This window comes from Fulmarus glacialis, unplaced genomic scaffold (genome assembly GCF_000690835.1).
Source record: "Fulmarus glacialis isolate BGI_N327 unplaced genomic scaffold, ASM69083v1 scaffold6779, whole genome shotgun sequence".
Classification (NCBI taxonomy): Eukaryota; Metazoa; Chordata; class Aves; order Procellariiformes; family Procellariidae; genus Fulmarus; species Fulmarus glacialis.
In genome coordinates, this window is record NW_009235142.1 from 53,957 (window position 1) to 69,418 (window position 15,462).

General features: G+C 35.8%; 1 protein-coding gene across 1 annotated transcript in view; it reads left to right on the top strand.

Moving 5' to 3' along the window:
- NRCAM (neuronal cell adhesion molecule) overlaps positions 1-15,462 on the top strand; it is a gene marked incomplete at its 3' end in the record, with an annotated part of 36,239 nt that overhangs the window by 6,960 nt on the left and 13,817 nt on the right. Inside the window, exons 4-9 of the mRNA XM_009585901.1 lie at positions 492-688; positions 1,591-1,713; positions 2,081-2,251; positions 4,886-4,997; positions 6,997-7,181; positions 8,608-8,739. Of these exons, the coding sequence (XP_009584196.1) occupies positions 492-688; positions 1,591-1,713; positions 2,081-2,251; positions 4,886-4,997; positions 6,997-7,181; positions 8,608-8,739 (920 nt within the window). The remainder of the gene's footprint in view (positions 1-491; positions 689-1,590; positions 1,714-2,080; positions 2,252-4,885; positions 4,998-6,996; positions 7,182-8,607; positions 8,740-15,462) is intronic.

Below are 15,462 nucleotides of genomic sequence, written 5' to 3' on the forward strand. Positions count from 1 at the left end.
CAAAGCAATTAAAAGAAATGGTCTCCTGCTGGGACCTGAGATGACACATTTCAGCCCAGAGCAAGTTTTTGAAGGCAGGTTTATAAACCCTTTCAACAATAGGTTTTATAATGGAAATGCTAATGCAGCTTTAGCAATATCAGTTCTCACAGATGTTACTGTATCATCTTCAGTAGAAAGAAAATCAGTTCTTTTCCATATACAATTAACTTCAGAATATTTTAATGTAATTTTTTTTTAAATATTGACTTTGAAATGGCTCCTGTTAACAAGTTCAGCCAAGCCTTTTATCTTAAAGTAATTGCCAGATTTCTTATATTAAAAAGTACTCTATTACTTTATTAGTTAATTTAGTTTGGGAAGAAGTCTTACTTATCTGCTAAAGAAAAAATACCATGTATTATTGAAAATTACTTTTTTCTTCTTTTCTCCATACAATCTACAAAAGGCAACTGAATAAGAAACTTTTCTTTTTGTTCTTATTATTTTAGCTTCTCCTGGACACGCAATGGAACTCATTTTGATATAGATAAAGATGCACAGATAACAATGAAACCAAATTCAGGGACCCTTGTCATAAATATTATGAATGGTGGGAAGGCAGAAGCATACGAAGGAGTATACCAATGTACAGCAAGGAATGAACGAGGAGCAGCCATTTCCAACAATATTGTTATAAGGCCTTCTAGTAAGTGAAGCTCTTAATGCTCATAAAATGTGAAACACTTTGGTTTGTTTATTTTCTTATGAATGTTTCGCTTTTGTTTTTCCTGTCTTAAAAATTTAGTCATTATTGTGATCATGTTAGAAGGTATTGTATAGTTTCTGATATTCAGATTTAATAATGTATTGCATGTTCTCTCCAACGTTCCTTAGAAAATTTAATAACCAAAATGCTTTCCTGATTTTTTTGGTACGTCTGGATGACCTATCATGTTTAAAATTGGGTTGTATATATGACGCTACATTTAGAATAAAATGTTTAAATCCTTAATGCACATCATTGATGAGGACAATTTTTATTCTCTTTCTGATGCATGTATTCCATAGTTTTTATAATAGCTTTAATACAGAAAAGATTGGGACCAAAAAGAAGATAAAGCTAAAGAATTTTGATTAATGGTAGACTGTTTCTACAGCTTTTTAGGTGATTTTTATCTCAGATCAGTTTTTCAAGCTTCTCAGCTTAAAATGTGCTGTTCTCACATGGTTTAATAAAACTGTGTGTGTATAATACTGTTTCAGGAAGGTCTACCTTTTTTCCTAATTTAGTGAATCACTTTTTTTTTTTGTAGTTAAAACTTTCCAAGATACTGTTATAGAATGTTTGGTGAGCAGCCAAAATAATTTGAATCAGTTGATTACACTTTCAGCAAATCATTGCTGTAAAAAATGATTTAAAGAAAACCTATTTTTCTCCCAAGAAAACATAAAAAAGAACAAAAATTAAATCTTTAGTAAATATGATAGGGCTTAACATTCTAAAGCATGTAGTTCTGTTTTTCTGGAATATTATGTGCATTTCTTCCTTAAATTCTGGAATTTTTGTCAATCCATAGTTTGTATGTGTGTTAAAATTACTTTCTATAGGATCCCCTTTGTGGACGAAAGAAAAACTAGAACCAAATCAGGTTCGAGAAGGTGATTCACTAGTATTACACTGCAGACCTCCTGTTGGCTTACCACCACCTATAATATTTTGGATGGATAATGGTGAGTTTGTTTTTTATGCAGAATTAGTTTTACTTTTTACATAGTTGGTCATTGCTTACCAAGACCACAGATGTTGGAGTTTACCTCTAAGTTAAAATTCAGAGAATTTCCATTTCCGTAGAAACGAAGAAAAAGCAGACATGCAGCCCAAAAGCATGAAGCCAAAAGCAGCTGGAGATCTTAATGTGAGTTGTAGACTAACACACTGGGGAAGAGTGGGAAGACAAGGGAGCTTGAGAGGAAACTTAGAAAGGTCTATATATTTACAAACCCACAGACAGCGTAATCGAACAAATCTGGAGTCTGCAGATCATAATAATGGAGTATGTATTATAACTGAGATAAATGTGTTCTTGTTTTCCCGTAGCTTTCCAAAGGCTGCCTCAAAGTGAAAGAGTTTCCCAAGGTCTAAATGGAGACCTTTATTTTTCTAATGTACAACCAGAAGATACCCGGGAGGACTATATCTGCTATGCAAGATTTAATCATACACAAACTATACAGCAGAAACAACCCATTTCTGTAAAAGTCTTTTCAAGTAGGTATTGCATTACCTAATTACATACTTACATAGTATTTATCCAGAATTCTCAAGTTATTTGCCAAAGTTAAGTAGTGTTATGCTAGGGAATTTTGTCATTTTAATTCTGAATAAGAAATTACGTTACTGTATAAACTTAAAATGTAATCTCCAGTGTTTCTGACATATAATTCATTTTAAAAGCTGTCATTTTTTCCATTTATCAGGCTTTGTCTTCTGAAAAAATGTTTTGTAAGATTTGAAATACTGAAAAAATACAGAGTAAAAAATAATAGTTCTCAAATGGTTTTCATGTCCAAGAATATCAAGTTATTATGATTATTGTAACTATTGAAACAAATTAATCAATCATTTGATTAACTCACCGCGGCCATATCATCACCTTTTGATTCCCAGTACTTTGATTTATCCCTCTTGTATGCATTCTTCATGATATTCTGTTTATTTCAGTGGATTCATTGAATGACACTATAGCTGCTAATTTGAGTGACACTGATATTTATGGTGGTGAGTTACACTGGTCCCCACTGATACTCCCTGTTTCACAGTAGCATTTAGTTAACTAACTTCACCTCCGTGGCTACTTAACCTTTTGCTCCCTTTTCAGTTTCTAATAAAGGTTTCTATTAGTGCTGGTGATAATACATGCTTTAGAAAGGGACTGCACAGTGTTATCCTCTCAAATATTTAATGTTTCAATGTTATTGTAACATATGGCTCATAAAAAATACAAACTCCTATAATAAATGAGTCCTTTCACACTGGAGCAGATTTTAAAAATTGTCTATTTGATTGCTTCTATACTGTGTTGCTTTTTTACATTTTTCCTCTAATTTAACTATTAGTTTGATATGTTCATTATCACTAGGACTACTCAATATCACATGCTGCATAAAAAATAACAACAATTAAGCATTTAACAGATGCACTTCACATTTAATAATTTACTGAATGTACCATTCATTTTTAACATATTTCATGAATGTAAAGTCTAAACATTTTAATACTATCCGTATAAATAACTTTGTAGGGGAAAGATGAGTTTTGTTTGTCTGGTGTTTAAGCTGATCTTTACATTAATCTATGTTGAATGGTCTTTTGTATATTGTGAATTAAATCCTCCCGAACAGGCATATGGATGTTTAGCGAGGCTGACTTTGGAGCAACATTGAGACCGTAACACTTGAGATTCTAGACTCTCCACTTGATAGCGTGTGAGATAGATAGAAAAGACATGATATTTCTTTTATTTTTGTCTTTTTCCTTGTCAAATGAGGCTTTGTACATATTAAACCATAACTTATGGGAATCTAAAATAAAATGGGCACAGAATATTTTAATTCACTGCGTAAAAATAAGATGTCATTCAGGAACAAACAAGAAATACGTATCTGAACACAGAATGATATATTAGCTGCATTTAGTGAGGAAAACACCATTCGGTTGGCTCACAACTCAGAAATACAGGAGGTAATTCTTCTGAATTTTCGTAGTCTTGCAAAAGGAGTCGGCGGTCCTTAGCAGTGCCAAAACTCAGTAGATTAGTTATTGCCTGTGACTATCAGCTGCATTGTTCATTCTAGACTGGCCCTTCCTCCCAACTTTAAGTTGTTCGTGTACTAGTTTTTAAGGAATTCATAGCACATACTGTGTTAAAATTAAGTGTTCTACTTATGTTAATCTACCAGTAAATCCCGTACTCCGATAAACAAGAGTTTATTACGTTTCTGCTCACATTTTAAAAAAATACAATAATTTACTGTAATGATTCAGACTGCTACTGCACTTTAGAGCAATTTAATCCTATATTTTAAAATTGCTATAAAAGAACATTAAAGTATTTACAGAAAGCACTCAATTATTACGGAAAGCCCTCTTATTCTGACTTCCATGAAGGCGCATGAAATACCATAATACTTCATAAGCCAACAGAGCATAATGTCAGAAATGAGTCCTATATTTTTAGCTGTCTGTTTACTGTGGTTATTTCTTGTGCGTTAATCAATGGTTCTTTATTACCAGACTGGGGAACAGCTTGAATTAAAGTTAAATATGTAGTAAGAGGAGAATACAAGGCTCAGCTTCTGAAAAGACGCCTCACGTTGTCTAGAAAATACTGAACAAAGCATATTGCAAAGTGGAGTGTACCTTTTATTCCCTTGGTTTATATTTCTCAATACAACAACCTTGCTTTATTTCTGTTTTGATGGAAGCACAGAAATTTTTGGTAGCTTTCAGTCTTGCACTGTGACTCACATTAGTGACCTCTTACTCCCTGTAATAGTTCTGCTGAACTCTGCTTAGGATTAAGGCTCAGCATCCATCCATCAGGCTGCATAGTTGCCTATGTAAAAACTATGTATCAAGTGCTCCTGTCCTTAATAATAACATTTTTCATGTATACGTTCAAAATTATAGCATTTAACATGTTGAGATACAATGTTATGTCTGTCAAAAACCTAACTTGTTGAACTGTGTAGTTGTGTAACACAATGATTTTTAATTAAATGGCCAATGTGCAGCAAAATCTCTGTCCACAATGTGAGAATGGATGTATGCATTTGATCAATATTAAAATAAATAAATATTAAAATAAAATTTAGAAATTAATTTTTTTTTTTCTTGTTCCAGCCAAGCCAGTTACAGAGAGGCAACCAATTCTTCTAACACCGACAGGTAGCACAAGTACCAAAGTGGAACTCAGAGGAAATGTGCTTTTGTTGGAGTGCATTGCAGCAGGATTGTGAGTTACTTTTTAGACAGTGTTTTTCTAAATAAAAATACAGAGACAGAGGGAAACATTTCAGAGATGCTTAAAATGTTACCACTGTATAAGCTTAGGTATTTCAAAGAAACAGAAATGTGAAACGGAAAGAGCTCTTTTAAGGAAGTCCACCATTTACTTGGGCATCAGTAGATTTTAAAACTGACTATGAACATAAATATTATGGCCTCTGCCTTCTCATATCCCCAAACCCTGTGCACAGGATTCAGGTTGTACCGTTGTTTTTTTAAAGGACACAAGCAAGAAATGCCATAGGGTAGCCTTGGACACACATCTGCAGAATTGCACTCAGGAATCAAGCCTCTGTTTTTTTCCTAAATTTACAATTAGTCTCTCAAATTACATAAAAACAGATAAGAATCTGCTGGTCTAATCTGAAAAAGCTGCTCACATATGCTTATAATTACTTAGTAGATCAGCTAGGTGCGATTTGTTAGAACATACCTTCAGCTCCTTACATCCAATTTCTCATTGTAATTGAGTTTAATTGGTACTTGTTTCTTTGAGGTAATGCAAGTTTGCTTCTGCTGGCTATTGTGCAAGTAGAAAATGACTAAAAAGCAATTTAAGTTCATGAACTAGTTTGATATTAAATCAATTTTGTTCGCAGGATGAAATCACAGAATCATAGAATCATTTAGGTTGGATGGATTGGTTAGTGCAGAAGTGGAAAATTTTTAGTATCTATTTCAGGAACTGTAAATGTGTTGACAGCGCACAAAAGCATATAATGCAGAGTGCTCTGAGGTAGCCATGAGGAAAGCCAGTAACTGCAAATAATGCAGCACAGCATCATGCATATGCATTCACTTGCATAAGCTCCATAGGGCACGCTCGTGCACAGCTTGACACAGCTTGATACAAACATCAGTGCAGTGTTTCTGTCTTAGCTGTGGTCTGCTCAGGTGTCTTTGCATCAGCACCACTAGCAAAACCACACCTATGAGTGGGAGTAGCAGCAGCTCGGGTAATTCTTCATCTGCAATATAGTTACATGCTTTTTGACAACCCTGCAATAAAAGTATTCAGTGATCCAAACTCCAGTAAAACGGCTGGATAAAAACGGGGGGGGGGAAATAGAATATTATACATTATATGGCTTTGTGTCTTTAGCCGTCATGTAATTTTTTAAAAAAATAATTCAATGAGGGAAGCTTACATAGTTGTCCACAAAGGGCCAGATTCAGATTTTGTTTAAAACAACTATTCCTAATTACTGATACTATAATTAAAAGTCAACTTTGCTAGGTGTCTCTATTATAAAATATTAGACTGCTAAGGGAATATTTGCCTTGAGTCATTACTATTTGAGACAGGACATTCTACTCAGTAAGCAACACCCTGTAATTTCTTGTAGTATTAAAAGTATATCTCCATGTGTTTGGACAACTTTCAACTTCAGTGGACAACATGGGGCATAGCCAAGATTTAGACATGGTGCAGTGACAAGTAGCTATACTTGACTCAGCACTGACTTTTTTCCTTGATTTCTCGTAGGAAATATTTCTGTCTCCTTACAGCTCTGCTGTAAAATTTATGATGTTCATGAAGCATTAGGATATTGCTCAAATGAAGGACAATTATAAACTCGTCATTATCTAGAAGCTACCTTTTAAAGCACCATGAGCATCAATTTAATAGTATAACTGCAACAAGATTTGAAATACACTTGTATTCGTTTCTTAACCATCAGGGGTTTTAGATTAATCAGCAGACAAATGTATTCTGTAATTATTAAGCCTACGAACAGATGGCCATTGACAGTGTTAGTGAGGCTTGTCATTTCCTAGAGACAAATGCTGGCATATTTTGCACATTTGCTGGACATGCCCCAAAATTTGGGTAAAGGCTCTTAAAATAATTATTTTTAAAATATATGTTCAAAAAATTAATGTATTGGACTCTTATCTTCCTTTTCTCCAGTCCCTAAATTTGATCTGTGCTTTTGCTTCTCCAGACCCACACCGGTAATCCGCTGGTTTAAAGAGGGTGGGGAATTGCCAGCCAACAGAACATTTTTTGAAAACTTCAAGAAAACTCTCAAGATTATAGATGTTTCTGAAGCTGACTCTGGGAACTACAAATGTATAGCAAGAAATATATTAGGTTCTGCTCAACATGTCATTTCAGTGACTGTGAAAGGTAATACTGAAATAATGCTTAATGTAATATTGTCAGTGTCCGGAATGCAAGATTGAAGTAAGCGTTCTAGGATAAAATATAACTGAAAGGATGAATGATAATGGTAAAAAAAACCCTGAGGAAATGATCTTTAAACTGACTGAATTCTACCACTGGAAGGACTTTACTATCTCTAATCTCTTTTTCTTTTTTTTTAATACATTATTTTATAAAGCAACAGGCTAAATTGAGACCTTGCTGTAACAATAGTAAAATAATTTCTTAGCTTTTACCAGTGCTACATTTATTTTAGATCTTTTGATTAGCTGTCATTAGAGTGCTTCTTTCCCTGTTTTTATATCTTCCTCCCCATCTCCTTCTCATTTTCTCCATCTTTTGTGCTCCTCATTCTTATAGCCCAGATTCTTTCTCTGCTCTATTTTATTATTTGTCTTACGGTCTTATATTCTTCTTCCTTTTTCTCTCTTATTTGACATTTCTGGTTTTCTATCTTCTTCATGTTTTTACCCAAGATGATGTCTTACTAGTTCTAAAAACTCTTACAGTATGTTTGTCCAAGTAGGAATTATAAGTATGTTTTGAATACCATGAAACAAAAAAACTGGAATGACAGCTAATTAGTCTTTGAAATAATCAACTGTAGTGCTTACTTTGCATGCTAAATAGCCATTTATTTTATTGTAGACCAGCATCATTTTATGATCACATTCAACCTCCTTTTTAAGAGCAGAAGTTTAATTTTCTGTTTGCATCTGTCCATCAATCTAAAATCTGAAATTTAATCGCAAGATGTGATAACATATGCTATTTGTGGTTACTTACTGTAAAAGAGATGGAGACATAGATTAATATCTTTTGGTAAGGACAGTGTTCCATCTGTTTTGATCTCTCTGTGTTTTCAGCTCAGGTAAACATCTGGCCCCACTGCAATCACCCATTGAATTCAGCAAGACCAAGGATTTTGCCATTTCTAAATATCACCCTTGACATGAAATATTTTTATGTAATCAAACCTAAATTAATTTCTAACAGCCTAACTACTGTAAGCATGGATATCTCTGAAATTAATCAAAAGACCACTCTAGTCTCTGCAGATGCCATACTCAGATAAATTTTGCTTTCTTTAGGAAAGGCAAATTAGATTCAAAGCAGGCAACCCTGAATGAAACAAAGACCCTCTTATTGCTTATCTCAGAATTTTAATGCAGCAGGTAGCCAATAGCTCAGTTTAGCCAAAGTATAATCTACCAGTTAATCATTGAATATCACTTTTTTGTTTTTGTTTTTTTAAACTTAACAGTGTAAGTGTAAGTCTATATCTATACATACCTTGTTTGAATTATCTTCTGGTTACCATGACTGTGCCTTATGATTTTCTGTACATAATTTTGGAAACCAGTTGCTGTGTTTCTCTTCCTAACCCCAGCTGCCCCATACTGGATAACAGCACCCAGAAACTTGGTCTTGTCTCCTGGAGAAGATGGGACATTGATCTGCAGAGCTAACGGCAACCCAAAGCCTAATATAAGCTGGTTAGCAAATGGCGTTCCCATAGCAAGTAAGATTCTTAATTACCTTACAGGAGGATGAGTAAGAGAAGATGAGGAATATCAGGGTGGTTTTTTCAAATATAAATGAAGAGCGTGTATTTGAGTAGTTTTTACCTGACACGTAATACTAAATTATAAATGAGGTGATAAAAATACTGTGGTTCATAAAAGTGGAACAACAAAATGTGCCTCTAACGTGCTTGAGAGCACTAAAATTTGTGACTGTCCTCGTGGTTATTCTGTCTGGTGTTCTGCTGGTAGTATCCTTGTGGCGATGGGGCCGTAGTAACAAAGCTGCACCATGCCCCTTTTCCAGGGATATTGCTGGGTGTAATTTTTACCATTGTGTTGCCATGGCAGTCGTGTTTGCTAGATCTCTCCTTTGCCCCCCTACTGCAACGCTAGTTTTGTCTAGGAATCGTAAAGGTGACATAAAAAGTCAAGTCCTCACATCTGTGGACGTACATAGCACTTTTGCAGGATTTGCAGCTTAGAGTATGTTTGAGCCTTCCAGGCTTCAGCACGAAAAAGCAGCAGCAGCAAAACTGACTGAATGCGTCAGCAAGTGCTTGGCAAACAGCTTGTGCCAAGTAGGTGTCAAAGAAAAGGAACCCCTAAGGCAGTGAAACAGCTGTTTCTGTGTGCATGGGTAAGAAAAACAACCCTGAATTGGTGATTGAGTCACTTAATTGTTGCAGTGTTATGACTGGCAATGCTGTATGACAGACACCACGTAGCTGCTATATATAGCACAACTTTACTTGGGGAGAACTTGCTGGAGGACACTGCAGTGTGTTGGCAGTTGGGTTTGCACTCAGCATAGGCTGTACCGTAAAATCACACTTGGTTCTTCTACCTTTATCCTTCCTCTTTCACAAAACGATCTTATAAAAACAGACAATCTACCCTGTTGACTCATGAGAGATAATGCGCTCTAAAATATTGGTCTGTGCTGACCTATTGAAACTATGACAGTGTAACTTTCAGGAGTTTCAGATGTTTAAGTCTGTTTATGAAGTAAATGTCACGGAGTTTGGGACATGGAGGAGGATTCTCTACAGTGAGAATCTGGGAAATAGCAACAGGTAAACGAGAACCCTCATTAGAAATATCCAAAATATTTGGGATATGAGAGAGTAAACTGAGCTGGAGGGAAAAATACGCAACTTTGGGGCAAAAAGTAAGGGTATATATTGAAACAGATAGAAATATTTAGTAAAGAACCTGTTTCAGGAATCCTAATTAAATGTAAGTTGAGATCTCTAGCCTGAGATTGAAAATGCGAAGTTTCCATTGGTTAAATAAGTTATGTAAGCTGACATTAACCGCCTCATCAAACAATGGTATTACAGGAAAACGGGAAAATATCAATGTAATTTTGTATTGTATATATTGTACGTAAATATATCATAATGCACGCCTTATAATCAAAGTTTGGTACCCTGTCCTGCTCTTTCCTTTCTGGGTTTTTGGTGGTCTCATCTTCCTTACTATTTTCTATATAGTTACCATTATCTTTTTTTGGATTGTTTTGAGGAGATTTTTATCCTGCTGTCCTGATAGTTTAACTCTTCTTTTCAGGCCTCCTGACTAGTAAAATCTTTTTCACCTGGCTATGAGATTTGCCTTTGCCTCGCACTGCTTCCTTGTCAAAGCTGTGGGACACGCTGTTCAAATGACAGACAAGTACATTTTCCAGAAAAGCAATGATGTGTTCTGCATTCTTGCAGGATAGCAGTAAAACGTTAAGAAACAGAGAGTTTTCAGAAGCAGCTGCAGGGTGCCACCAAATTAATTTCCCAAATACAAGGGCAGCATATATTGACTCGCTGGCCTTGAGGAGTCAGTACACAGAGTTGTATTGAAGGGAACTCAGTTAAAATTAAGAGACTTTAATTAAATTAGCCACTCAACTTCAGTAGGAAAAAAAAAAAGAAAAGAACTCAGGAAATAAATAACTGGGTAGCTCAGCCTTATGTTAAATGTCACTTTCATTGCTGAGAAAAGCTGAAGTTTTATCCACCTTAAATATTTAAGTGCAAATTGATTGGATGCTCCAGTACACTGAGTCTGTCAGGGCATCTAAGAAAGAGAAGCATCGCGATCACAGAAAGTGCAGTTCTTAAGATTCTTGTGATTTTATATTATTCTGAGTTATCAAAAGCTGGTCTGGAAACTACCAAGTACAGTGTGCCTTTTTGTTCACTTGTTACTAACTTACAGAATTGAGCCCCTCTTCTTCCAACTGAATGATTAGTAAAGCACTGTAAAAGGAAACTAAAGCAGCTGTTTCAGCTTCAGGGCAGTGCTGAGAGAGCTACACCCACGGCAGGATTTCAAAGAAAAAGAGCTACATTTGAATTTCAAAGCCCTGCTGTCATCATATATCCCACAATGTGCCTCCTGTGGCCCAGTAATCTGTTTGCAATACTTTAATTTTCTATTGGAAAGCACAACTGGGAGATGCTTAATTCTTCCGGTTTTGTTTTTCCATAATAGAGTCAGACAAGGAAGGGGGAATGTTGAAAAAAGAACCATTCGTCCGTATCTCAGTCAAAGGGTGAGGCTTAAATACCAATAGGGAAAAAGGAAGAATAAAAAAAAAATGTAGTATCTTAAGCACCTATGAAAAAAAAATTGCAGGGGTGTAAATTTTGTTCCAGCTTATATTAATCAGAGTCAAAAGATATTTTTAAAGGAAGATTTTGGGTTTCTTTGAAGTATTTTAATTAATTTTCTTCAACAATGACACTTAAAAGAAAAACTCCAGCATGTCTGAAAAGAAAGCTGCTTCAGACATGCTGGAGTGATAAGGACCTAACCTCTGAATGTTTACTCACAGGAGTAATTTGAACTCACATGCACAGTCCCGTTGAGGTCAATTAGAATTACTTTGGCAAGCAGCAATTGAAAGTTCAGGCCATGACTCTGCCTTGCCTCGTGCTTCAATTAACACTCAAGATCTGCATTATTTATACCGCTGCATAATCCGTTGTGTTTTACTGCTTAGATATTCAGCTTGGTTTTACAAAAGGGAAACCATGCATAAAGTATCTCAACTTTTAAGAAAGTAACAACCCAGATTAATTGGGAAGGGAAAGCACTTTCATAATTGGACTTCAGAAAGGCATTGCAAATACTGCACAAAAGACTAATTTATTGGTTCAGTGGTTTATAGTTCATGATGAGCTATTAAATATTAAATACACACACTTAGGTTTATACAAAGTAGTGCACTGAAAGGCACTGTTTATCTTCTTTCAACATGTTCTTCACTTGTTTATATCACATTTCACATTGAATCTTAGGTTTTAGTTAGTATCCATTAGTAATCGCATTGAATTTAAGGGAGAAATATTAGCCCTTAGATTTCCTTCGTGAAAGGCCTTGGTAATCCCTGGCTCAGAGATTCATCATCCATCGTGTTCTCTGTGAGTACACACACAAGCTGTTCACCACAGCCGTGGGAGGGTGGGGAGAAATCTGCTGGACTCTGATGCCCCGAGGAGTTCAGTCTTAGAGAGGAGAGGACTGCCAGGACAGACATTTATCCACTGCTTCTGCTGTCATTGCGTTGGAATTGTGCGTCTGGCTTAGGAACTGCAGCAGATAAGAAAACCTTTGATAATCAGGTTTTTTTATTATGCATAAGATAGTCAAAGGGCAGTCGTGACTAGTGCAGGTAATAATACTGTCAGAATCAGAAACTTGGAAACAAGGATTTCAGTGATCACAGGAAAGTATTTTGCTGAGGAGGAAGAGATGTTGGTAAAAAAAGGAAAAGGGCATCTTCTTCCATGTCCCATCTCTTCAAGAATTAAGTCTTTGTCAGTTCACTGTAAGGGGTAGAGTAAGGCAAAACTGGATTACTTAAGTTTCTTGTCCTTCTTGCTTAGGTTCAGTCTTGGTTTGACCCTGTAGGTTCTCAAATGTCTGATGCACTATACTGCCCACCCTTGCTATTTCACTACCAGTTTTGTGCTCAACTCCAAAAGCATAGCTTCCCGCTCCCCCCCACCCCCGCCCCGCCAAAAGAAGAAAAAAGGATTCTAGTCACATAACATTCTCTAAATACATAATATGGTATTTAGGCAATATGATGAGAAATGTGAGAGAACAGGTCTGTCTTGCATAATAGCCCTGATTTGGGCTTTCAAATGTTAGGAGGAAAGTCAGCTACAGCCAGAGGAATGTTAACTGGATGCTCATTCGTAGACTGTATGGTTTATGATCTACAGAAAACCAGGAGGTCCCTCCGTAAGAGGGGACCATATCTTCTTATCAAGCCACTTCAATGACTACACACTGGATGTTCCTCCTAGTTTTCTTGGCTGGTTGATTGATAACATTAAGTCCCGGTTCTGTCACATTCTCCTGTTGTCGTAGCTAATCTATTTGAAAACAGATGTCCAAAATGATACAAATAATTCTTAAAAAATCCCATTTCAGTCATTCAACTGTAGATAGTTTTAACCGCAGAAAGACTTTTCTAGTTTTGAAAAAGGTTACTATATTCATAAATTACTTACGAATGTGAGTTTTTGGAAGAACAAGCAGGTCAAGAAGAATGATAGGACATTTCTAGCAAAAGTTACTATAATACAAATGATCCTGTGATCCTGTCAGAACTTGAAAAGCATACCTGAGCATCACTATACAAGGACTGTATGTTTCTACATTTATATCAGAAAAAAAGCACCTAACCTTCTGTCTTTGCTTTCTTCATATACTTCCATAATAACAGGTCTTCAAAGCTATCTTTGAAGTTAGAGTTGTTGAAAATCATGGCTTAAGAGCCATTACTGATCTCATGCTCCCATTTACATTCACTATTATTTGTGTATAAACTTAAGGACAGAATTATAGTAATAGTAGAACTACAACAACAAATGTTCAGTATAGAAATTTAAATCAAATAATTGTCTCAGCTTCTCTGAGAAACTAATGTTCTGCTACTGATGCAAAATGATAGCTCAGCTTTACTAAAGAAATGAGCGACTAAGCACTGTAACACTTAAACAACAGACTTTGTGTTACTACATTCGTTTTCCAACAATCCTATATAGTCACTGTGAATGCATAGCAGGACTGATTACTTTTGATTCATAATTTTGATTTGCTAAAGAAGATGCAGGCATCTAAAGACAGTAGTGAATATTTCTGCTCTTTTCTAAAGAGAAATTATTCTCTGCTTTCACTGTGTTTTTCTGTGACATTTTACTGATCTAGGTAAAATTAGGTCTTACACATGGCAAAGATGTATGTGTTCTCATTGATACAGGGAAAAGCAGTCAAGTTATTTTATCCCTTTCTTTTACAGCTTGTTTTCAGCCAGAGGGAGTCTCTAGTACAACATCTGAGGATGACATCAGCATTTTCACTATAGAATAGAAACAGTTAGTACTCGCATATCCTACAAACTATGATTGTAATCCACAACATGCTTCTGGAAAAAAATATATACTGTCTTAGGTTACATCATACTTCTCAGGCAACAAAAAGCACCCTAGTTCAGTGCCCTCTGGGACCTGGAGTCTAAGTTAGCAGAGCTGAGAACTTCCGATGTCAGCTGGATCTCATACTCACTTTGTTGTATTTCAGAATGTGGTAACAATATAAGGAACTCTGATTTCAGGAATGATGATTTTCACATTATCAGATTTTTTAAACAAAAGCAAATTACAAAATCACAATCAAAGGTATATACCTCCTTCCCAGTGAATTATTTTCAATCTACATTTTTTGTTAGGTTATTTTAAAACCACAGTATCACAGCATAGTTGAGCGTGAAAGGAACATCTAGTCCAACCTGCCTGCTTGAAGCAGGGTGTTATCTGCATCTGGTTGATCAGGACTGCGTCCAGACAGATTTTTATTATCTCCAAGGACAGAGACTCCATCAACTCCTTGGGCATCCTGTTTCAGGGTCTGACCACCCTCACCATAGAAACTTTCTTTTTATGTTTAAGTTAAAAAAACCCACAACTCCAAGCAATGGATTTTTTTTCCCAATTTTACACAGAGCTTAAAGATCTGAGCTGAAGAATTTAGAGTCGGTAGACCAATCTCATGTCTTAATAATTTTCTGCCCAAATACGTATCTTTCATACAGATCAGGCTGAAGTTTGTATCGTGTATTTGGGCTGATAACATTATATACCGCATCATCAGTTGACAGTTGTTCTGTTCTTCATGGTGTTTAGCTTCCTAAATTTGCATAAATGCATATTGACTAGCAAGTAAAATTGATCAGAAAAATGAAACACTTCAACAGAAAAGGGTAAAACATCTCAACAAAATCTGGATTTTTTCCTTCCAGTTTTAAGCATAATAGTGTGTTTTAACTACTTCTGTTCAGAGAGCACGTTTCATTCTGTCTTTTTTTCCAGGAAAAAATAATGGTGCCATAGTGGTTATTTAAACATACTAACAAAAGTAATTGCTTGGGCTGTCTGAAGTTTATGAAACAGATGGAGGTATGCATTCATATGAACAGAAGATATTCAGGGTGCTGGTGACTAACTGTGACAAAAGTATCTGATGGAGGCTATACCTTCTCTGTACAGGAATATGCTGTACATGGCTATAGAGTCAAGAAGCTGTCTTATTATACAAAGTGATGGAAAAATTAGGTGAAACCAGGCAATCAGGTCTTTGTCCAGAAAGGACATAAACACGTTCATAAGCTGACACACGATGTTATTGGGAGTAAATGTTGGCTGTTACAGGGC